Genomic DNA, 25845 nt, shown 5'->3' on the forward strand with positions numbered 1-25845 from the left:
GAGGCGGGTGGAGGGGCTGACCCGGGGTTCCGCCTCTTGGCGTTCCTCGCAGCGCCGGTCGGGTCCCCTTTTTGGGGGCTGGGGTGTGTGGGTGTGCGGTAGCTCAGCGGTGCGTTTAGAAATGATGTTATTGGAAAAAAGAGGGTGGCTTGCTGTGCTTGTCTGACTGTGACACGCGGGTCTCCCGTGGATAGTTATTCTTTCCCAACTGGAAACCTGTCACGTTCCCCAGCCAGCCGACACCGCTTACAAAGCGCTGTCAGAATGGCAGGCATCTCTTCTGCAGCTCCAAACGCCGTCATTCGGTCACACTTTTGTGACCTGAACGTTGCTGACACCTAAAAAAAACCCCGCAGCCCCATTGGATTCCCCGGACCGTGTCACTGCTCGGCAGCGCCGGTGCTCGAGCCCCGCGGCTGTCCTGCCCCAACTCGGCGTGTCCACGCCGGTACCGGAGCACAGAAGTGCGGCTGGAGATGGGCACGCATTAGTCAGAGTTCGTGTCATTCTCGGTCTCGGAGGACCGGCGAGCGAGAAGCAGGCATTGGCCGCCCGGAGAAATGGATGCTTTTCCAAAGAGGTCTTAGCCCAGCTCTTGATGTGAAGCAGACTAATCGAGTTCTCACCAGCCTTCATCTAAAAGCGAGGCATCTCCCCAGTGACAGTACAGGTTTTGTTTCATTTATCTTCCCATTTCACTTGTCTGTGAGCTCAGCACGCACCCAGAGGCGGAGGCAACTGTAAAACAGCAAAAGAAATTGTAGATGCACTGGCTTTAATAAGAGACATTTACTTTGCAACCAAATGTCTTTGTGCCGACAGTTGAAACTGAGGTTTCAGCCAAGCTGTGGAGTCAGATCATGTATGCTTTCAGTTTATTAGCTCATTTGGAGGCTGGCTGAAGAGAAACCAGAGATGGACATCTCTGCACATGCTCATTCCAAGTGCAGGGTTTTTAAACTTTGCTGTTTTGGCCACCTCACAGTTTCAGGCTAAGAAAAACTCCAGGGCTGTATTATTTAGGCTGTATTATTTACTATTCTTTTGTAAGAAGATCGTTTTGGAGTTGCATACGTGATGCAGTAAACGGGAGAATGCACTGAAGACACCTCTTTAAAACTCTTGGATAATCAACAAGAGAAAAAGGGGGTTGTACTGTAATTGAGATTTGGATTTGGGAAGTACCTCTGAGGAAAGGATGTAGCAAAGATGCATATCCACATTAATAGCACTCCTGGTCCTTCTGCTGCTTGCATCTGTCATTCACTTCTGCTCTACCAGCATCTCGGGATACGCAGTTATATGGCCTGAGCTGAATTTATATGGTTGATGCCATCTTGAGATGGAGAGTGAAAAATCAAAATACCCGTGTGATCTTGAGTGCAGTAAAATTGTTGCACAGGCTGTAGCAGCTGGCATGTAGAAGCTAAACAAATCTTTGCAGGGGTGTTAGTTTTACACTGTGGTAACGTAAACCTCGGCGTGTGGCGCTTCATAATTATTAACTAGTCTAGAGGCAAGTTGTGGTGTTTGAACTTAACATCTGTGAGCGTGTGTTAAAATACCCACGTTTTGTCTGTGTGCAGAATAAAAGCGAGCTGCCAGGAGTCCAGCCCAAGTGAATGGAAAGCTCAATTCTTGCTTTCTGAGGGTCTCCCCAACAGGCTGGTGACTCTCAATGCAGGAATGGCTGCTCAGAGAGACACAGTGCTATCTTCCAGTTTCCCGCTTCTCTTCCCATCCCTTTCCCATGTTCTTGTCACATCCAGCACGTGCAGCAGGCTGAACAGTTGGCCTGGCTGTGGCCAAGCGTCCAGCAGGGGATGCAGGAGAAAGCGTGGCTCTATTCCTGGCACTGCTTCCCATGCAAATTGTCTGACAACCAGCAGCCAGGTAGCTGAGTCCCAAGGTCGCTCCGGTCTGGTCTATTTGCTTCCTATTCTGCTGCTGGTTTAGCTAATCTTTTCTTTACTCAGCGGTTAGCAGGTATTTGAGGCTGTATGGTAACAGATTGCAAGGCTGGACCTTGGAAGTCACACTGCGTCTGCAGCCAGCTGTCCTCACTGAGCTCTTCTCCTGTTTGGCCTTTCTGCTTCTCCCGTCCTTTAGCAACCCCTTTCACTCTGTGAAATGAAGATATCTGCATGATTAGCCATGCCTTTAAATGTGAAACATGAACATTGGATTTTTTGTCATCCATATGACAACAATAAACAGCTCACGAGCAAAGCAGAAATTGGCAAGTTTGAGTTAATGAAGTAAAAACAAGGTGTAAAGACGCTCAGTCTGAGGTGTGTACATCTCTGGTCTCCTGCCCTAGCAGGGTTTCTGTTGACTAGAATGAAAGTAGTATTTGGCAGTTGCTAACAGGCTACAGGTTTATTCAGGTTGCTGTAGTTTCCTTGTCTTTCCTCTTAGCTCAGTGAAACGTGATCGTAAGGTTTCCTGCCATAAAGCTCCAGGGTAGCTTGTGTGATGCGTGTAGTTTGTTATTGGAAACAACTTAGGTGAATTTGTGTATGGGTTACCACAGTGACTGCAGGCCGTTAAATAACGCCCGCTGCGTGATGTATGGGCTGCCCAATGTTTCCCAGCAAGGCTTCCTTCATTAGTACTCTCTCAGCACACACTGTGCGACTTAAGATATTTTAAATTAATGCACCTGTTAGTGAGTGTAAGGATGAAGAGATGATATCTCAGGCCTGTGAAGTAACACTCATGTTGACGTTTCTGTGGGTGTTTTCTCCACTTGTCATCTTGCACATGTTATAGCAAAGAACCCAGCTTTTGTTCATGTTATATAGTCAGTATGTGTTAGCCAAGAAATCCCCAGCTACACTTATGTCAGCATTAGATAAGTTGTGTGCTGAGCACCTCCAGCCCGGTCTGTGCGCCATGCCTGGGGAAGGCCAAGGCGCTCGGTCCTTGGTGGCTGGATGGTTCCTTGCAGCGTGGGCAGGCGTTTGTTCCTCTGGCTGGTTCTGCAGCTCTCATGCATTGCTAGTAGTTTCTTACACCCTCGTGTGTAAGCTTGCCTGCCCTTCCTCCTGAGTGCCTTCTGTCTACAGACCTGATTTTCCCCTTTGCAAGAGACAGAAGCTTTTCCTCTCTTTCCGCTTGGGGAGCAGATGCGGGAGCCTCATCTCTCTCTTCTGCTCAGTCAAGACCTCTATTTTTCCTCCTCGCCAGCAGGTGGAGGAAGCAGTATTCTTCTCCAGCCATCCTCCAGCACGCCAGTTATGTGGGGAATTGATGACAGGCTGCACTTGGCTCGAAGAGCAGGCATGCAGTGCATACTTGTACAGGCGGGTTCCTGTTAGTTGCGTGTGCTGTTTCTTTTGCAAGGAAATGCAGGTAGAAGGATGCTGCCAAACTGTATTGGTTTCCAAGTTAAAAGCTTGTAAAAACTCTACATTTTAGATCAACAGAAATAGGTTCAGTTGCAGTGTGAGTGAACATCTTTGCTTTGAAGCAGCTTTGCTCTGTGGAGACTGTGCAGAGTCACACAGGGTTTTGAAACCCCAAAACAAGAGCAGATTAAATAAAAGGAAGACCCCTGCTTTGCTGATTGTACTTGTCTGTATTACTGCAAAAACAGAATGTGAACACCAACAACAGCCCTGCCATGTCTGTAATTAAGACCTTGCACATTGTACAGCCATTTGTGTGTTGGCGGTGTGGCCTTTAAGAGTTCTGAGTACCAAGGTAGAAGCATGCTTATGGGTTACCAGGGCTGGCAAAAGCCAGGGAGGATGTTTGTCCTGGTTCTCTTTCCTGTTTTGCTAATACTGTGAGGACAGTGGCTGTCTGCTGCCCTTAGTCAGCCCAGCCAGGACCCTGGACCCAGTTAGCTGTCAGTGCTCCGGTTCAGTAGCTCCTCACTGACTGCCTGGACACATTCCCTTTGTTTTCTCAGCAAATCTTCCATACAAGGAGCTAAAAGGATTCAAGCATCTTTCAAGAACTGGACTTATCCAATTAATAAAACGCCTATGTTAACATCAAGTATTCCACAAACAGAAAATTTGAGTATTCCCCTCTTCCCTTTTATGCATATCATGCTATATTTATGATGACACGGTATACTTCCATTTTATCCTGAGCACTCCAGCTTCATTCAGCACCCGAGTCACTACCTCATGCTGATTTTTATCTCGATCCTTCAGTGCTCATCCTCTGCAGAATCATGTCCAGATCTGAGGTAGAACTGCTTATTTTATTTTATTTTATTTTATTTTATTTTATTTTATTTTATTTTATTTTATTTTATTTTATTTTATTTTATTTTATTTTATTTTATTTTGAGATTCCTTGTTGTTCTTATTAAGATACTTTCCTTTATTGCAGATACTGGTGGAAGTATCTACACAACACTGCTGTGATGTGAAGTGCTCATACAGTACTTTGCACAGCAGGATCCTCATTCATGCACGCGGCTTCTACAGCTATGATAATACACTTGGATAATAGTAAAAATGGCTTGTATCACTACCCCGCTTTATCCATGAGAAAGAAAAACTTACAGGTTAAAGCCAAAATCATCAGAAATATTAGCTAGCCTTTAGTGTACAGCCTAACACCTGATTTTTTTCCAGCCATACAGAGTATGTTACATCGGGGCCCTACAGATGACAGCCTCCTCCTGCAGAGCTGCATCGCACCTTCCTTCTGGGCTGCCCCAAGCTCTTGTCCCAGTGTGACATTTGGTGTCAGCCTCCACTCCTGACCCTTTTGCACTCACTTGCTGCTGCCTCTCGCTTTGTTCTGCATGCCAGCGTCGTGACCCGTGCTGAGAGTGCAGCCGTGCTCGCTGCTCTGGAGCTGGGAGCTGCCAGCAGCATGCATGCAGCCTGCTGTAGGCAGTGCTCCAGCCATTCTGTGCTTGCTGTGAGGGGGGCTCCTTACAAAACCTGGTGCCAGATCCTTGTGGTTTTCTTCTTTCTCGAAGGTGTGCAAAATGTGTGCTGTTATGGGCTCAGAATGTGACCAAATCTGGGCATGGTTTCATGGTGCTGAAGGCATGCTAATGAAACCTAAGTAAACAAACAAACAAACAAAAATACAAGAAATTGTACCAAAGCATGGAAATTCTAGATCTGGAATGAATGCGAGTTGGAAAGAGTATACAGGCAGTAAAAAGGCTTGCAAATGGTTTTTTTGTTACTTTACTTGTTCCACCCTTAGTTATTATCTGTGTTCTGAGCAGGATTAAGAAGGAAAAACAAAACACCCAAACCCACCAAATTTAATCTAATATGCTTTACTGTGGATGCTGTTGGCTTCTCACAATAGGAATTACCAGCTAGTTGTATTAAGTGACCGAAGTCTTTACATAAACACTCATGTAAGTGGAATATCAAAGACAACTTGAACATCAAGGGCTGCAAAGGGAAGCAAGTGATCACAGCATTCAGGCTGTGGAAGGCACCTCCAGCCCTTGTTGCAGAAGCAGATTTGTTCAGAGGAGTTCAGTGAGAAGTCTGACCAGCCAATATGGTCAAGGTTAGTTTGTCGAATCTGTTACTAAATTAAAGAACAGCGGGTTCTTTGGGCACCCAGTAGCATTCCTTGGAAGATTTTGGACTGCCTTACAGGTGAATGAATTACCAAGTCACAAGAAACTGTTGCTACTTCTTTTTTTCCTTCTCCTTAGGTTGCACAACTTTGGTCAGGTCAATTAGCTTTCCTGTCCCATTATATCCCATTGGGGAGGGATACTGCTCAACTACTGGGGCAAATTTTGGCCCATTGTGATCCCACTAACCAAATTCTGTTGTGAAATTCACAACAGAATTGGAGTCCATGTTTATAACACAGCCCTCAGCTCGAAACACTGTAAAACGCCTAAGCGTTTTTGCAGATGATTTCAAAGCACCATATGCTGCAGAATGGAAATGGCTTGTACAGAGTCTTTCATTAGATATGGATAAAATATACTGCGTTTTTTGGTGGCATGTGTTTTAAAAATTACTATTATTTTTTAAGAACCACAATGTGGATTTGCCATGTGGAGACAATTATTGTATATATTGTAGTTTGGGGTCATACATGTTGAATAAAACCGTGTGGAATGTGGAGTTCTTGTGAGCAATTGTTTATTCTTTGCAGAACTGTAATCGTAGTTAGTCTGTGTTTTGTCTGGTAAATAAATAACTGAAGAGAAATTCCTCTGCTGGCCAGAGGAATCAGAAGGGGGCACGTGGTGGCCACATCAGTGCCAAGGAAGAAAACTGTTGTAGGTATATCAGTCTTGAGTACAGGGAGATCAATGCGTGCAAAGCCATACTAATACCAGTGCAGAATGCATGGGACACAATTCCATCCATATGCCAGGGATTGGCTGTAACTGTGGCTTTAATGCAGGCATCTTCCTGGCTTAGGTCTCAGGCTCCTGTACCATGCTTAGGTACCCCCCTGTCTTAATGAGCCTGCATGCTGATGCCAAAACCTTCTCCTTTCTTCAGAGCTGTGTTCCATGCAGGAAGACACTGCTGTTCTCTTTACTCTTGTCTTTTATGCTTTGCCTATACAAAGTGAGATCAGTCACATCTTCTGATGTGGCACCAGTCAATACCCCTGAAGAGGTGCCTTGGTTCTTGAGGTGGTATGGGAGCTCCCAACATGTGCAGTGGTTCAGGCTGCTGCCATATCCCAGCTCTAACATACAGTTTCCATATCATTAAGATTCCAATCATTAAGATTGGAAAAGCCCTCTAAGATCACTTGGTCCAACCGTCAGTCCATCCTCCCAATGCCCACTGACCGTGTCTCTCAGTGCCACATCCACACATTTCTTGAACACCTGCAGGGATGGTGACTCTATCACCTTCCTGGGCAGCCTGTTCCAATGAATTGGCACTCCTGAGAATAAACTTCTAATATCCAGCCTGAACCTCACCTTTGGTTTGCGTGCTATTGCAACATGTGTGTTAGCCTGGTCTTCTCTCTTGCTTGCCTCCTGCCTAAGGATTTGTTCCTAAATTACGCAGGAGTATTTCATAGAAGACAGTCCTGTTATTGGCTGTGGTGGGTCAATATACTTGGCATAGCTGGTGTGTCAGAGGAAACCTCTCGGACGAAAAGCCTCTTACTAAATATGCAAATGACATTTGTCAGTGTTTCCCTCAAATATCTTCCAACAGATATGGGTACCATGTGTGTTCACTTAATAAACTAAACTCAAAATAATTTCCACTTTGCTAGCTATATGGGGAATAGTTGGGGGTGGGGAGCGAACTACAAAGCAAGGTAAAACTGCATATGTATGCTGTTATATTTGATGACCAATTCATTAAAGCCATAAGTGTATCCAGGCTTTCAATAGTGTTCTCCTGCTGTTGCTTCCTGTACTCCCTGGCTACAAAATCAGTCTCTATGGCTCTCATTTGTCTTACCCACATGAAAGGCTTTGAGCATCTGCAAGTTATGATTTGAGAAGTATCTGCTTTTAAACAGAATGTATTTATCACCATGTCTTCACAGGCAACGTGGTACATTGTATAAATTAGAGGATCCTAGACCTTTGAACACTAGGGGGCTGGGTGAGATATTCCATGAGCTGACGGTGTCTGGCCATCCTGATCAAACATCCTGGACCCACACCAAAAATGCCAGATGTTCCGTAGATGTGGGGGCCCTCCTGTAACCTTTGCTGCATGCTGCAGTGTGGGTTTCATGGTGGGGGTGAGACTGTAGCCATCCATTGCTCTGACGCTGTTTTAATGTTCACGTATTTTTTATGTTTTGAACCAAACACCATCAACTAACCCTGTCAAAGGAATACACAGTATTAATACTTTCGGTGTCTTAGTTCTCCCAAGGCAGGTGGGATTTGCTACTAGCTTTGGTGGTTTACAAGACATCAGCCCTTAAACCTGTCACTGGTCCATGGCTGGAGGCGAGCTCTGGATCTTGCTCAAGTGTGATTTTTGTCAGGCTCTGTTCTTGCAGACAGTGGAATATAATAAAATATTTTAATGGGTGTTTCCTTTCATTTTATCAAAAAAGAAAAAAGAAAAAAAAAAGGAACAAAACCCAGCAGCACAGCAGCTATGGGAAGGGTGGTTGGCATGGCTGCTGTGTTCAGAATAGTTCAGGCCAGCTGTAGGTGCATGCAAATTCACTTCAATTACTTCAGTGCTGCAGAACCCATTCCAGAAGCTCTTAGCAATGAAGTCAGAAGTTTCACTCAGAAGACAGCACAGGCTGCTCCAGTTAATGTACAGTCCCCATAACTGTTTATCTCAGGGTGTCTCCTCAGCCTTCCCATCTCCCTCAACTCCATTCCCAGCTCATGTCAGCCGCACCAGTAACACAGCCCTCTCCTTGTCCTCCTCTTCACTCTGCTCTCACGATCCTCATCTTCATCCCAGCTGCTCTCACCATCCCTCTGTATGCTCTATAGTCCACTCTGTCCCCACTGTCTGTGGTAAGCCTGCTAAACCCAGAACCCCTTGGCTGCCCTGGTCCTGCTGCTGGCATATGGTACGACTTAAGCAGAAATGTTGGAGGAACCAAATGTCTTTGTTCTGAGGTCTGGCTGCTTGAGGGGCTTGCAATTATGCTAATGTCTCGCTGTGTCAGAGAGCTGAGTCAGCGTGTTTGGGTTTCAGCACTACTGCCTTGGAATAAAGACAGTAGTTAAGGGATATTAGACTTTAAAAAAAATAAATAGAATAAAAATTCGTTGTTCCTGTGAAAAGATACCGGTTGCAGACTTGGAGACTAAATTTAGCTGCTCGTGAACAGATCAGAAAGATTCGAGCTCTGCTGTAGATGGGTATTACAAAGCTTCCATACTGCATTTCCTGTACACATAAAGACATTTCATCTCTCTTGCAACTTGTTAGACCCCTGAATGATATCTCCCTTTATTTGAGAGGAAAGGGTTATTTTAAAAGTGAGTGTGAGGACTTCTTGTGGTATTGATCACAGGAGGTAGCAATGAGAGCTGGATAAAAACACATCCTAAAGAGGTTAAGCAGAATTAATAAGCAGAATACTTGGGCTGATGTCTATAGTTGACACTTAATTTGTGATACATACCCTTGGCTATATTTTTGGGGGAGCTTGGCTGGATTTTTTACCATTTTTTGTTATTCTCTTGGCTCTGATACTGATAAATTTGGCTTGGGCTTAGTTGACCTACATAGGGATACAGTTGATAGGCATCCATATTACCCTCTCATTTTCAGCCAGATCTCTCTACATGAGTCATGCAGTGTCCTTTATGCTGACTTTTCTTTTGATACGGTTGACCTTTCTCTCATCTCTGTCTGTTGCAGGGCTTTTGCCTGTCACTCATCACCCTGCAGCCAAAGCACCTCACAAACTGCTGTAGCCTTACAGTTATTCTGTTTAGTATATAGAGTCATTCTCATTTTTTATTTTTTTTTTCTTCCAGAGAGGGAATGTGTCAGTATTTGCCTTTTGGTGTTGTACCAGCTTATGGGGCCAGGTGGAAGAGTTGGTGGACCAGCCTAGCAATAAAGCCATGCCCTGTGGGTGCAGTTCTGTCAACCACAGCCGGTGTTTACTTTCCTCAGGTGTTGAAATGGGCTGACACAAAGAAGTATAGCATGATGCTTTGAGCACCGTAGACATGAAATGGTTTCTGTAAGGTCACCCAGCAGGTCTCCAGCAGACCCATAGAGAGAACCAAGGTGAGCCATGCTTGGCTGGGCCTGGCTTTTACTTCTGTACCCCCCTCATCTGGATAGGCAGTTTGCAAATGAAATACCTCGTCACGGCTGCAGTTGCACTGCAGGAGGATGGTGCCATTTTCCAAGGCCTTACGGCCATTGGATCTTGTTACTTGGTCACTGCTGGGTGCTGCAGCAAGTCCTGCAGGCCTGGGAGGAGCAAGGGCATTTGACTGCAGTATTTTCATCTAGGCCAGAGACCAGTCCTCTTTTCCACCAACAGTCTTTCTGCATATAAATTGCAAGTTTTCGGCCCAGTGAAGCGACTGTATTCTCCCAGTTCATTTGGTTTGGCATCTCCTTAAGAAGATGCAGTCTAATGGGACCCATGGAACTCTCCGTTGTGGGTTGCGTATTGCTTGTGAGGAATTCATTGGGGAAAGGAATTTTATTCTGTACTTGAGTATCCTTCCAACCTTTCTCAGATGTAGAGAAAACTCTGAAGCAGTGAATGTAACTGGTTATCATTATTGGATATCGTTACTCACTCACTTTGAGCATAAAACAGAAAAATCACATCCCCTGTGATGTCCGTGGGTGTAGCACTGCTCTCGGTTACATTAACACTGTTGTAAATCGAAGAGTAGAATTTGGCCCTTTGTTTCAATTGAAATATTTGTTTAACACAGGCGAGGGCTAAACAATACACTTGAAAGCAATTTGTGTTATTGTCTGTAGAGCAGAGCTTGTATTTTATGAACTGGCTGATCATAAAGACAGCAATAAATCATGTAAAGCATTCTCATTTACTTTTTCTTTCTTTTTTCCTTTTGCAGATGGGGCTTGTAGAGTAGTGTTGCAGTCAAATGTCTGATCCAGGATATTTGAGTTGAACTGTGTGAGTCCATTAAACAAATGTAATGGCTTTTTGGAAAGAAGTACTGCGTGTTTGAAACCAAATGTTTTACATAGAGAACATCTGGGAAGTGCTGGGTGTTTGTATGTAGAGCGCATCAGACAGCAGCCTTGGTGAGCTCAGCTGGGAGGCTGCCTGGGACGTAGTTGTAGGATATGACAGTTCGGAATAATTCCTATGAAGTATTGCCATAAACCGAATGTTTGGCACAAATAGCTCTATCTTTGTTTTACTGTACACCCAAGTTATTCTTCTTATCTGCCCAGCGAAACTCTAAATGATGTTTAAACAACACAGTAAATGTTGGCATCTCTGAGCTGCAGCATGCACATTAGAGCAAGCTGGAGCAAGCAGTTAGTGTGAAGGGGGAGCTCAGCTCGCTCTGCTTTCAGTAGAGCGCTATCGATCCCTGCCACAGATGGTGCAGTTCAAGTGAGTGATGAATGCAGCCTGTGCAAATGGTGCAGAGGGCTGAGTTGGAAATGATCGATGTCACGGTGCTGTTGCATGTCACTGCTTTGAGGAATGGGGAAATGCAAACCCAGTAAATCCACATGATTAGACCAATGTTGTGGTTTGGTGGGGCTACTGGAAGAACTTGGACCTGGTTAAATTAATAAGGCTGCTTTTATTTTGCAACATCAGAAGTGCTATATTTCCAGGAAATGTAGGAAACGTAGAGAAAAGTTCTGTTTGGTAGTCTGTTCTTATTACTATTTCTGCAGTTTAGCTGTGGAATGCGTGGCTCAAATGAGATGAAAACTGTGATTTCCAGAGTAGCAACGCAGTTTCCCCTTTCAGGATTGTTTAAGCAAAAAAATTAAACAAAGTGCGTTAGGCAGTCTCTTGCTCCAGTCCCTTGTGGACAGCAATTCGTGTTGCGCAGCAATGCTTTAATAGTTCTGCTCGGTACGACATGATTTGTGGGATTTGCTGAGATGAGATTCTGGACCGAGCAGCATGAGAGGGAATTGCTCCTCACTCGGAGGAAGGTGGTACATCCAAGTCTGTGCGAAGGTCGTTGGCAGGGTGAAGCAGGAAGCCTGTGCTGCTGCTGCTGCACTACCTAACAACTTCGCTTTTGGCACTGGGACCCCAGAAATCTGAGTGCTGACTCTCCTTCATTCAACCGACCCTGGCCAAAGTGCAGACCAAGGAAGGTGTCTGTGTGTGTTGAAGAAGGGGGCAGCAGTCCTGGAGATCACGCAGTCCAGAGGAGCTCCCTGCCAAAAGCTTTCCATCTATTTCTTTAAAAAGAAACACAAAGCAGTTGGCCATTTCTCCCCTCCAAGTTAACTTTCCTCAGAGCCACTTATAACAACTGCCTGTAGTTTTGCACTCCTCTCGCAGCAAGCTAGAACTGTGCTTTTAAGGCTGTAAGATTGCATGGTGGCCAGCCACTGCACTGCAGGAAAGTGTAATTCATTCCTCCCCATCGTGTCTATTCCAAGCCTGACTGGCTGTGGGGAGCAGGAGTGTTCCTGTTCCTGTGTTATTCTCTCCACTGAGCCATTAGGGTGGCCGTGGTAATTTACTTTCAGTAAATAAAAGAGAACAACAGGAGGTTCCTCTACCTTCAGAGGTACAAATATTTCTTAGAAATTAGAGACGGATGGAGAAGAAAGTCCTTTCCTCCCTCTGTAGCAATTCCACTGCTCTGTCATAAATTCTAGGAGGGTCCTTTCCAGAAAGGGACCATTAAATAGGTAACATCCAGCCTGGCCAACGCAGTACTGAAGCAATGCTCTTACAAAAATAAATTTAATACTGCAATGTGATCTGCAAGCCCTGGAGCAAAATAACCTGGGTGAGGCTTGATACACACAGTTGCCAGTCTTTTTGTTTTCCAAGAGTATTTTTCCAGATAGGATGTGGGTCTATGGCTCACTAGATTTCCACCAAGAAGTGCTGTTTATATTTTAGTCGGTCTTGGACTGATTTTGGAAATTATTGTAGGTATAGGTGCTTCTGAGTGGATAGTCATTGGGAAAAATGGGACATTAGGACTGTGTCATTAGGAACAATCTGTTCTCAGAAAGAGCAGTGCTGCAGTGGCACAGGCTGCCCAGGGAGGTGGTGCAGTCACCGTCCCTGGAGGTGTTCCAGAACCGTGTGGATGTGGCACTGAGGGACGTGGTCAGTGGGCATGGTGGGGATGGGCTGGTGGTTGGCCAGGTGATCTTCATGGTTTCTTCCAACCTTAATGATTCTGTGATTTTACAATTAACCCTTCTGACTATCTACATGCTGCCATGTTCTGCAATACAGCTTGAGTGGCTCATCATCCACATGCATCCTGCTCATTAATGTTAATCCAAAGCCTAAACTCTAAACTCTTCTAAAGCCTGCTCATTCTTTAAAGTTCTGCCAAGTTAATTAGGAGTTTGAGGTGGTCTAGTAATATGATACTGGGTTTTTATTAGTACCATGGGGTCTGAAGGACATCTACTGAAGAAGGAATCTTCTCAGGTTTTTCAGATTCTGTTCCGTCTCTCATGGTGCAGTAACTTTCTTTCTTCTTTCAATAAACTTGTAGCCTTCGTTGAAGGACTGCAGAACTGGGAGAGTGAAATTAAAGGATTTGCACAAAGCCATGTAACAGTATTGGTGACAGAGGGGACGCTGTAAAGATGGGCAAAGCTCTTAGCAGTTCTGAACCCACAAGCTCCTAAGGGAAAGAGAGTAAGCTGAGTTACATTTATTTACCCACAGCTTCCTCCAGCAGAGATGACCAGTGAATGAAAATGCACTGTTGGGTGGCTTCTTGGAAAAAAACTTGACATAAGAAAGTGTTTAGACAATGTCCATCCCCCTCCATTCTTTAATGTGAATTACAGCCTTGCGCTGATATAGCACCTTTCACCTAAACATAGGCAGAATCACTTTGGAGACTCTGGTAGCTGTTCAGGTTACCATTATTTAGCAATTATTTAGCAGAACATCATAATACTTTGCAGCAGTTTCTTAAAGGGTGTGAATATCCCCATTACCAACTTAAATTATTGGGAGGAATTATAGGAGACTGTCATTTGCAATTTGGAACTAGAGCCAGGCACTGGGGCCTTATAATGAAGTAGCCAGGATCTTGGTTTTACATTTCATCCCCAAATCAGTGCCTTGAAAGGTGTGCACTCCTGCAACAAAGGATTACTTCAGCGTGGTTCGCTGCTTATTCACAATGAAAAAAACAACATTGTATTAACGTCCCTCTCTGCTGTCCCAAGTTAGCATTTTGCGTTACGTCAGCAGCTGTGGTAGCTATGGGATCAAACCTCAAAGTGAACGTGAGATCTATCTTCCAGTTTTTGGAGAGTGAATCTGTAATATCCATGTAATGCTGAGAACAGTAAAGCTGGGGCTTGTGAATTCTTTCACTCCTCTTTAACCTGACTTGCCAGTAATTTAATTAGCGCTAAACAGTCTGCACACAGACTTGCAGAAGTTAAAAGACCGACACATGATTCACTTCCAGTGATTTTTCCTGTTTTACACATGTGCTGGATGGAGCTGTGCTGTATTTGGAAGTTGATCAGTAATGATTGCACAATTCTAACCTTATTTAAACTATGATATAAACAGACATGATAGAAACGGATGCTACCAGGTTTTTTCCTACTGGTCAACTTTTTTTTTCTTTTTTCTTTCTCTTCCTTCTTTTAAACAAAATCATAACCTGGAAGAAAAGCAGTCAGACTTTGTGTATACCAATTCAGTATAGCATTTGGCTTTTGTAAATGCGGAAGCCAAGAATAAACATCTGCTTGGCAACTTCACCAGAAGTTACCTATAAATGCAGTTTTCATCTATTCAGTCAATGTGGCATTCAGTGCTGGTTGATATCTATTAAGGATTGATCCATAGCTGAGGTTTTAAAGCATTTTTTTTTTCCTTTTAATTATTGTTATGAACCTCCACTGCCTAAGGGAAATCCCTTACCTCATTTACTTTCCAGATATAATTCCTCATGTGCCAAAACATGAACTTTCCTTGGAAGCCTGAAGGTAGCTGGATGGGGTATTTGTATGTTTTTAGGCTTTGGAAATGAGATGGTCTCCTATTGTTCTGGGCATGACAACAGTAAAACTCAAACTTGGCCATTCTTTAGTCCTTCAGAATTAGATCAGAAGTCTGCTTTATGCAGGGTAGGTACAACCATTTCGAAGTATTGAATATTGCATCTTTGGATATTCAGAAGGATCTTGTCAAGAAAGATTAAGTGTGATGACTCTTTTGTCCAAGCAGATGAACTCTGCATGTGGTGGAGACTCTTCCAACTTTGCCAGCATTGGGCTCCAGTCCTGGCAATCCCAGCTGCAAACATCTCCAATAACCTTGTCTTGTCCAATCTCCACTCTTCATTGAATCCTCTGCTTCTACCAGGGCAGACAGGACATCATTAATGCGGTATGAAATCTTTCATTTTGGGAAGGGAAAGGTTTTTCAATATATTTCTAACTTCTGTTAGTAGCCTGCCCATTTCTGAATTCTGCAGCCCTCCCTTCTCTCAGTTTTGAAAACTAATTGCTTCAAAGTGGAAAATCAATAACCACATTGTTAACCTTTGCTTTTAAATGCTATTGGAAATGATGAATGTTTTTTGTTTTTTTTTTTCACTCCTGATGGAGTATCAGTCCTGAAATGATTCATACACAGCTGTATGATCCAAGGCAGCAAGGACAACCCTGAAGGGAACCTACACCCAGGAGGGGAGTAAACTCTTCGAAATGGCTGACAATAGCAGGATTAGGGGAAATGGATCCAAGTTGAAGGAGGGGAGATTTAGTTTGGATGTTAGGGGGAAGTTCTTCACTAGGAGAGTGGTTAGGCCCTGGAACAGGCTGCCCAGGGAGGCTGTGGATGCCCCATCCTTGGAGGTGTTCAAGACCAGGTTGGACGGGGCCCTGGGCAACCTGATCTAGTAAATGTGTATGTTTGGTGGCCCTGACAGGCAGGGGGGTTGGAACTACATGATCCTTGAGGTCTCTTCCAACCCGGGTCATTCTGTGATTCTGTGATTCTGTGACAACCCAAGGCCAGTCTTCTCAGCATTCGATGAATTTTTTTTTCAGAGGATTCATGGTGTAAATATGTCAGTCGTCATATACATAGCTGAGGGCAGCAGGTACAAGGCAGGGAAGGGTTATGAATTTTGCAGTAGGGCGGTAGCTGCTCAGGAAGTGTGCACACAAATGCTGTTAACAGGCACCGTGCCGGGGTAAGAAAAGAAGTGGAGGAAGGGTGTTGCACATGTTCCTCCTGGCAGCCACCGTCACTATGTACAGCACAGAGGTGCCAACCTGGTGGTTTCTCCTGATATTTAAAACTTGGTTCTGTGGGCATTTTTCTGTGTGAATGATGGGGGAACTAGGAAGAGATACAACCCCTTGCCTAGTATTTGTGATTAGTTAGTTCCTCTTCACTTGCTGAAACCTACCAAGCAGTAGGGCTGAGCTATTAATTAGGGTTTGGTTGTATGCTTGTCTCCCAGGCAGTATCACCACAGAGATTATCTGGCTTTTAGGACCTGAAAATTGTCAGTCTCCAAAACAATGGCACTGTATCAGCCTTACTCTTTTTCCCCAGAGAGAATTCTCAGAGAAGGTAAAACAAAACACACGATGCCAGATGCTAATTTTGCTTCAGTTCCCAGTGACCTTCCTTCCATCTTCTCAGTCAGTGTATGAATGTTTTGATGGCAGTGCGAAAGCACATCCTGCATGATGCTGTTCAGTCCTGTGTTGGGCCTGGGATTGGATTCTAAAGACAGCTTTTTTCTTGCATATCAGGGAACGCGGCAAATAAATCCTCATGGGCGAGGCAGCTTGCAAGAAGTCTGCATGAGGATGCCTTTGCAGAACCTGTTGAGTACTTGGCATCCCAGAAGAGATACCCACTCCTGGCTCCTTCCCACCTGGAAGATCTGGCAGCCAGACAGTTACCCAGCCCGTCCCATGCCTTTCCTTATTCTTCCTTGTGCAACCCCTGGAAGTGCCATTTCAATGCAGCTGCATTATCAGCATTCCCCTCCTTATCATCAGATTTCAGAGCCTTGGGGGCCACCCTATTCCATAGCTTTGTTTCTCTTCCTCTTGTGTTGGTGATGTCTGGGCCAAGAGCCATAGGCATTTTCAGACTCCCCTGGAAAAACATTGCATGGTGCCAGACTTTATTCTTTCTTGCTAAGGGCCATGGGGCTGGGGAAAGAACAATATGCCTTTTCTCTCCCCACCCCCAGACATCCTCTGCTCTGCCTCTCTCTTCCCCGTCTTGATTCACCTATTCTTTACTTCCCCACCCTTGTTGGCACTTGCCACATTGCACTTCCCACCTAAGAGTCTCAAGGAAAGGAAGCAGAGCTGTGAAACCGGCTGGACTCACCCATTTCCCATTGCTGGCTGGGGCTTCGCAGCTTTGGGAAGATAGAGGTTTATGACTGCATAACCCTCCCTTCCCACTGCACCCAGAGAAAATTGTTTTTAATACTGTTTGCTGAGCTGCATTTCTGACATATCTCCCCATGACAACAATCCATTTTCCCTTCCTCAGGAGACTGTGCTCTCTTTCCTGATGTCATTTTCCCAACTCTCTGCAAGGCTATTGCAATAACCCATCGGAATTTGGTCCGGAGCGCGAGTGGTATGCACAGAGGTTGGACCCAGCTTACAATTCACAGCCTTCCCTATGGAGAAAAGCAGTTTGTTCATATCTCTCCACAGCCCTAAAAATAGCCATGGTAGATAATGAGAGTTGAGGATAGTTTTCAATGGGACTGAATGTACTGCATGCAGAGGTTGCTGGGGAAGGCTCAGCCGCGTGTGTCATTCATGTGCTCGGCCTGCACTTCAGCAGCAGTGGACTTCAATCTGGGACTTTATGCAGTGTGATTAATTGCCCCTTTGTTTGTGTTCATGCATCTTAGCTGGAAATGAGACAAAAACGAGTGAACTGGCCTCCTGAAATCAAGAGAAATATTCAATGTTCTGATGAAAACATACCTTTGTTGCTCACCCTTATGAGGCAGCAGTGACGCAACAGACATGGAGATGTGCTATGGAAATAGGCACCTACTGCCTGCTCTGTCCTTTACCAGATGTTCAAGCTTTGAGATATTTTGCTGTACGCAGTGTGGTCTGAATCTGTAAAAGAAAATCCCACCTGTTGTGTTCTGCCCAGCAGCCGAGAAGCAAATAGAGGAAGAGACATTTCTCTTATTGATAGGACTGAATGTACAGAAACCTTTGCAACCATCATATTTTTGAAGTATTTATAGCTCAGTTCGAGTTACTCGTACCAAAGAAAAGCGAAGAAGCATGAAGCATATTGGAAAATACTTCATAATCTCTCTGCGCTGTTCAGAGAGTGAGTATAAATCCTCTTTCCAGCAAATGGAGACAGGCAATTTATAACAGCCTTGAAGAGAGCAGCTTGTTTCTTCATGCTTCCTGCCCAGCAGGCTCTGCAAGCTGACTCACAGAGAGGTAGGTAGCCAAAAGCTGTGCTCCCTCTTTCTTATTTGTTTCTTGAGGACACAGCAGTGGCCAAGCAGGGGCCATGCTCATGCAGAGCCCTTTGGAAATGTGTGACTGTACTGGAGCTTCATGGCCCCTTGCTTTCTGTCCCTTGTGCTATATGTTTTGGGGAGGATATTCCCTCTACCTATTCATGTGCAGGGGCCAGTACTCAAACTGGCTGTGCAGGTGGAGGTGGTTTTGGTCCATCCTTGGTGCACTCTTCTCCCATCATCCTCTGTGGCCATGGGACTTATTGCCATCAGGGCTGCAGAGGAGGCACTGAGGATGCTCCTGCTGCATACAGCCAGTGAGGGACAGTGACACAGTTGTTTTGGTTTGTTGGTCAAGGATATTTATCTCACAAAGGTTCTCCTAATGGGAAATGTGTATGCTTGTACTTGCACTCATGCACGTAAGCAGTAAACTTCAGCAACTAGATTAAGGCCATCGAATCACTCAGTACCAGTCCCCACAGGGACCATCACATGCTCTAGTTTTGAGCTCTGACCTTGATGCTTATGCACGTCTTTAGCTTTACATGTGTGAGCTCTTCCACAAAAGTCACATGTGTGAAGTTAGGTATGTGCTAAAGTGTTCTGCCAGACTGTGTGCTGTGGTTACAGGGGCTTTGGGTGCTCTTGAACTTGTTTTGTTGGGGTAAGAGGCTTTAGATTTCATTATTAAGAATCTGATATGTTTCACTGTGTGAACTCAAGGTCTTGGAGTTATCTGAAATTCTCATTAAGACAAGAAGCTAGGAAAAGTACAAATTCCTCCACTAGTAAAGCTACTAAAAATACCATAATTAAATTATCTTAGTCTTAAAGCCAGTAAAATGTATCGAGGAAATGTGGTAGAGGTATAAGAACAGTGCTGAGAGAGTACCAAAGGGACTAATAGCACTTTCTCTACAGACCTGGAATATTTTGAGTAGTTAATTTAGTTGATGTGAAAACGCGTATTGCATTTGTTCTGCTCTTGATTCATATGCTGTGATCCTTAATAAATTTTGATGTTGCTCACAGTAGAGCTGCTGCAGAGAAAGGAAGGCAAATAAGCAAGCAAGAAAAGGGCCTAAAGAATGGACAAACAAGTCCTTTCATAAGGTATTTCTCAATTGAGGTCATTTCTTACTAGGCTTGAGTTGTTCGGGTTTGTTGTGTACCATATCTGGCACCAGTCCAGCGAGGTTTCGAATAATGAAACCAGCTCTGTTGGGTGTTAAAAGCATAAGCACACTTTGGAAACATATTTTCCAGAATATACGTCTGAGCAAAATGCATCTCGTAAAAGAAATCCTGTGATTGGTGCTTGCTTTACAACCAAACAACAGCAAACGCAGATAGAAACCTTATTTTGCTCAGAAAGATGAAAAGTATGAAGTATAAATAAATAAAATGTTATCATGACTCGTGGCGTTTTTAGAAACTACTGAAAAATAGTGTGGGGTGCATTCTTGTTTATGTTGATGCCTTCACATCAGGGAAGGTGAGTCTGTACACCCTTGCTGGTGTGATCTGAGCAGACTGATGGCGGCTGGAAATACTCAGTTGGCAGAGATCCCATACATGAAGGAGAGGAGCTGGCAGCAGCACCCACGTAAGTGTGCACTGTCCTGCTTCATTGCCGATCCTGTTTCAGGATGTCACTTAGTCTGTGGAAGCCCACTGATGGTAGTCATTTGCTCGTTGGTCTTTCCTAACAGGTCACTGGGCACTCTTGATAGTCCTTGGATGCCCCATCCTTGCTTATATTCAAGGCCAGGTTGGACGGGGCCCTGGGTAGCATGAACTGAGTGGTGACAGCCCTGCCCATGGCAGGAAGTGGGACTGGGTGGGCTTTAAGGTCCCTTCCAACCCAACAGTCTGTGATTCTGTGATGCCTTGAGCCCATCCACTGGGAAGGGCCTATGCAGGCTGCCAGGCAGACAGCATGGGGTTAGAATGTGTTTATTGAGAGGTGATCTTTTCACCTCCCTGGGACTCTTTCAGAGAGGAAAAGTGGCCACTGAAACATGAGGAGAGGTATTGGAAATTAGCCTGTAATGATGCTATGGCTTGTTGGGACAGACACTGCCATGGTATACTGAAGTCTGGGAGGAGACCCAAGTGGCAACTGAGTTGCTTCTGGCTTTTTCTTTCCTTTAGGAGTCACACAAGCTATCTGTTTTGATTTTCCTCTAAGCAAGTGTATAGTGCCAAATCACCACTTGCCTCCCAAATCTTATGTAAAAATTGGCCACACCGCGCTTTGAGCATCTTTGTGTGCTATGCAGATACTCAGTGACAGCATTGCATTGGTAGGTGTGAGTGCCTCAATCCGCTCAGAATGCAGTGCTCCTCCTGGTGTGTCCTGTCCCTCTCAAAGGGACACTGACTTCCTTCCAGTGTTCCTGCTGTTTGCCTGAGTGGTCAGATACATGTCCTGAGCATGGGTACATGCTTGGGGTGAACCAGCCATCCTGGTTGCTTGGGGTGAGCCATTGATGTCACTGCCATTGAGACAGGGGACACCTGCTTCTTGTCTCTCCCCCTTTCTAAATGCCAGTCACTGTCACAGATCTTAAGTGGATGAGGGAGAGAGAAGAAAGCCCCAGACAGTAAAAGTTTCTGGGTGCATTAACCGGTCTCTAACAAGGGCTGTGAAACTGTACATTCTCTGGTTCTACAGGATAATATATATTACCAGGAAACACATCTGTTTGCATTTGAAGATTCATCTAAATATGCCACTCTTTTTCATCATATTTGCATTTCTGCATCTAAAAATATATGTTTTCACATGTGCAGTTATTCCTGAGAGGATATTTACAGTAATTACGTGTGGACTTACAAAAGTGCTGTCTGCGAAGCACAGAGTTGAGTTGGTGGGAGATTGGCAGGCCCTCTGGGGTGCCGTTATTTCTTTACCAGCCATGAGTGATGAAGAATTTGCTTCCCGTTGTATATTTGACAATGGAACCCTTCTTAAATTCTTCCTCAGAGCCAAGTACAAGGCTGTCTTTTAATAAAAAAACAACAACAAAACACATGTTTTTACCCATGTCTATATTTATTTCTTGCAGGAATGCACATACTGCTCCAAGAGCCACCCACATCCTTCTTGTGTACAGGGTGTATTTGCATTTGCAGCCTGTCTCATTACAAACATGAAAAGGGGGAAAAATGCAGCCTCGTCTGTACTGTTGGTTGGCCTCTCTGTCTCTAGAGCTGCTTGGAGAGTTTCTGGGTCCCTCATTCAATTAGTATCTGTTGCATTACCTTTGCTAGAAATATGCGTAGCATAGATAAGACTGTAGTTGTGTTGTTGCTTTCAAAATCTCTGTACCAAATATTCAGGTAATGAGGAAGAAAAGAGCTGTTTTGTTTTCTGCATGCTGATCAGTTACTCTTTTGACTTCTGCTTTCAGTTCCTCTGTCCCTAAGTAAAGTAGCACTCGAGCACGTGCTTGATTTTAAACACATGCTGAAATCTTAGGAAATTCAAGGGAATAGAGCATATGCTTACTGCTTTTGTGAACAACGTTGCTTTTCAGAGTTGGAGGCCTTATAGGAAACCCGATCCTTGAAACTAGCTCCTGTTTATGTGCATTTCCATTTTATTTAATATTCTAGGTTTTTCCCTTCTTTCTTCAGCATCCTTGATGCTACATCATGTAATGAAAACAATACTGGTCATGCTACTTGCAATTTCTAAAGTAGGCAGTGAAAGTATTTTTCCAAGGGAACCAGAAAAATCACATAAATCACAGATTTACACGTATTTTCGCAGGAGAGGTCCATAGTGGTTGGCTGCATAGAATGACAGAAGTGTTGTTTACCCATAAAGTGGTTGTCGTCTCAGCAGGTCAGCGATGCATTTCAAAGGCTTCTTGTTGATTTTAATCCAGCTGATAATATATTCCTTGAACTCTGCCTTATGAAAATAAAACTGGGTAAATATTGAGTATAATAAAGGCCGTGCAGCCATCTGGACTGCACAGTGCCCTCACCTTCCCTCACACCAGCGTCTCTCCATTGTTGGCTTGGGCATTTCTCAAAGGGCACAAGTTGACCTCTGCAATTATTTATGGCATTGTTCAAATAAGCCCTTTTTCACAGGCAACCATCACACACTCACAAGGGCTGTTGTAATTTGAATTTATACCACAAGTTCAGCTATCACTTCCTCTGTTCCCACCCTGCCTTTTGGAAAGATACCCAGTCACACGGTGTGCTTGTAAAAAGGTTGCTGATTGAGGAAGGATGCAGGAAGGATATGGTTTTGCAGTGATTGCATAAGTGCTTTGCAGGGCCCGAAAACCATGGGTTTATATGAGGATGAGTTTAGATGTGAATTTCAAAGATTTATTTCTTCTGATTTTGAAATAAGTCACGAGCAGTTCAGCTGCTTTGGATGACCATTGAACAACTTGCGTGGATGTGGTCTTTGGAGTATTAGCAAGGATTGCTGTTCTGTAATCAGCACCATGGATTCTCTGCATCCTTTCCATCAGAGATCTTAGCCTTATTTCAGAGAAACTGTTTCCAAAGCTTCTGTTTGAAATTGTCAGACATGATAGTGTCCAACTGAATGTTGTCCACATCAGTGGCTTTGGGGAGTTTTACTGTTTGCCTCAGAATGAGGTAAATGGCCACAAGTTGTACTGGAGGAGATTTAGATTAGACATAAGGAAAAACTTCTTCTCTCAGAGACTGGTCAGGCACTGGAGTGGTGGAATCGCCATCCCTGGTAGTGTTCAAGAGGTGTTTGGGTGAGGAGCTGTGAAATCTGGCTTAGTGGCTTGTGGTAGCAACGGTAATGGGAGGACGGTTGGACTAGAGGATCTTGTAGGTCCTTTCCAACTTTGTGATTCGATGATTCTATGACTAACACAGAGGTCCTTCCACAAAGTGCTGTGCTCCCTCTCAGCGAAGTCCTGAAGATCATGAAGCTTCATGTCATCCTTTGCCATAATGAGAGTGTATTGCTCTCAAACGAAGGAGCTGGGGTGTGGAGGTTTGTATTTTAAAACTTTGTTTTGGTGATTCTGCATTCTGCCAACATCTAACATCTGTATTTATTTTCTGAACTCTCCTTAATGGATTGTATGCATCTGTTCAGTTCCAAGAATAATGCTTGATTTCCTGAATTTATAGGTTGCAATAAAATCCATTCGTAAGGACAAAATTAAGGATGAACAAGATATGGTTCACATCAGACGGGAGATTGAGATCATGTCATCCCTCAGCCACCCTCATATCATCACCATATACGAAGGTTAGTGAATGTAATTCTCCTCTCCAACCGCTCAGTTACTTTCTTGCAGACCTGCAAACTCTCACTCATGACATAATCCATCTTTTACCAAAGAGTCTGTTCTGAGTGCTGCCTTCCCTCTGAACCACCAGCGTTTCACAGATTTGTAACCCTTTGCCGAGAAGAACCTGTGTTACTTGAGTGTTACCTCTCTGGTGGTTGGATATCACTGCATGTATCATTTATTCTCCTACTGGAAGATTAATTTCACCCCCTCTCACACAGCAGCTCCATGTTGCTCAGTGTCCCCAGCCGTTCTGCCAGTCCTTTTCTTCCCTGGGCTGCACAAGATTGGTTTTGTTTGCTCTGCTTATCGTGGATGATGCTGTGTCTGTCTGTAATGACTTTAAAAACACTTTCCATTTTATTTACAAACATGTTCTCCTTAAGTGTAGTCCTCCATTACCTGCATATTAGTCTTGCTGGTTCTGTGATTGCTGCTTTTTTTTTTACCATGAATCCCAGTATCCACTTCCCACCAAGCTCTGTAGTTTCTTGTCAGTATGGTCACTGGACTATCACTCATGTTTCCTGTTCCTTGTGTTTCTCTCTAACTCTTTTCTTCCTGGGACACAGAAATGAAGGCTGATAATTCCTGGCTCCTAGAGTTGCTCCCTTGTCCAGAGCAAGGAGCAGGAAGCTGGAGCATTCTTGTTTTTTTCACCTATTTGTTTATTTATTTGTAGAGTATTACCCTGCAGGAGAATGTCCTTCTCCTTCCTTCCTTCCTCAAATCTACAATGTCTCAGATAGAGCTAAATAGCTTGTGGGGGGGCAAGGAGAGCACATGCTGAAAGATACCAGCTGAGAGGTATGCTGCCAGGCCCTACACGAAGGGCAGCAACTGTGGACCTGGGCTGTGTTCTCTGAAGGCTTGGAAGGGCTTGGGTTGGGTGGTCTTCTCCCAGGGGTTCACCTCCTCCATACACATAGCAGGCAGCCCAAATTTAGCCCTTCATATTTACATACCCACGAGGTAAATGCGCAAGGTGATGATATGTATATGGCTGCTCCACTCCAACAGTCAGTACAACTGATTAAAACAAGGGCTGGCTTGGAGTACTGTTACGGTATCACATATTGAGTTATTCAAAAGCATGTTCTTTTACTTGAAAAGAGATGAATATCTGTCTTTTTATTGAATAAACTCATAACAGGATCTGGGAACAGAAAAGAGGAGGGATGCTGTGTCAGCATGTGGGTTGCAAATGGAACAAAACTTATTTCAAATGTGCACAGGAACTCTGAAAAAAAAAAGAAAAAGATGAAGCATGCTGCAGTGCTTTGACCAATTGCCCTTCTTATCCTTAGTTTGAATAGTTCTTCCCGAGTTAAAACATTTATAAAAGTTAAAAACATTAGAGTATTTTTAAGAGGCAGATGATGAAGACCTGTGGGAGCAAGCCTTTCCCTTCCGTGGAGAGAGGACTGTCACTGTTGCAGAGAATCAGACAGGTTCATCCCATCTCCAGAAGGACAAGTGCCTGTGGTGGGTGATGTTACTTCCCTCTGCAGCTCCCTGCTGTTGTGCTTCATCAGCCAGCAGCAGCCCTTTGTGGAGACAAACCTGGAAGCCGTTTTTCTCTCATTTCTGGGAAGTTTTCCATTCTCTTGCTGGTTTGTTTCCTTTCAGTTTTCTAGAAAGCAGAGCATAGCACGGCCTCTTGTGTTTAACTCATGCCCTGGAGGGATAGACATTGGAAGGCAGCTACTTGGTTTGAATGCAGCCCATTGGAAGATGGAATTTAATAGAGCTTGTCCAGCTTTTCCAGGTAGTCAGGGTCAGTATTCAGCCATAGCAGCCAATGCTAGAACATCGGATGTCATAGTACTGGAAAGATCTGTGGTTGAGCAACTGGGTCTAGAACCGCAGTCATGTTCTGCCCAAAGATCAGGCTCTGAGTTCAATGACCCTTAAGCTATGCTTCATTTCAAGCCTAAGAGTATACTTGTAGTATGGTTATAGGACTACATCTAGGACCCAAGTATTTGTGTCCTGTTGAAGTGGGAGGTGAGTGAGGCATAAAGAATGATAATATTGTCATTCTCTGACTCAAAATGTTGAAGTTACTCTGTCCTCAGGGATGGGCTTTGACTCACTAAATTGGAGCCGTCCAGTATTTAGGCAGTTGGGCTACACCAGAAGTCTAATTTTCCTCTCTTTAGTCAAGAGGGATCAACATCTACACTGGGTGGTTTGCTTTCTCCTAGGAGATCTTTTTTTTTCAGCTAAGCTGGTGGTTCCTTTTGATGGCAGATGGAGTCTAGCTGACTAACTTTAGTCAGATGCTTAACCTGTAGACTGGAGCTATTCCATGAACACCTTTCTGCTCTCACTGATTCTTACTGTAGGTATTCAGACCACCACTGCATATCTCATAACAGTGACTCTACCTAGCAAGGACAATGCTACATCTCTCTGTAGCATCTATGAAAGCTCTTTGTACGGCATTTACAAACATGTGTTTTCCTTAAGTAG

At 44.3% G+C, this 25845-nt stretch overlaps 1 protein-coding gene across 1 annotated transcript in view; it reads left to right on the top strand.

Annotated features, from left to right (window-relative positions):
• The window catches only part of NUAK1 (NUAK family kinase 1), a 47054-nt gene that overhangs the window by 367 nt on the left and 20842 nt on the right, over positions 1 to 25845 (top strand). Inside the window, exon 2 of the mRNA XM_015864112.2 lies at positions 23207 to 23327. Within this exon, the coding sequence (XP_015719598.1) occupies positions 23207 to 23327 (121 nt within the window). The remainder of the gene's footprint in view (positions 1 to 23206; positions 23328 to 25845) is intronic.

This window comes from Coturnix japonica, chromosome 1 (assembly GCF_001577835.2).
Source record: "Coturnix japonica isolate 7356 chromosome 1, Coturnix japonica 2.1, whole genome shotgun sequence".
Lineage (NCBI taxonomy): Eukaryota > Metazoa > Chordata > Aves > Galliformes > Phasianidae > Coturnix > Coturnix japonica.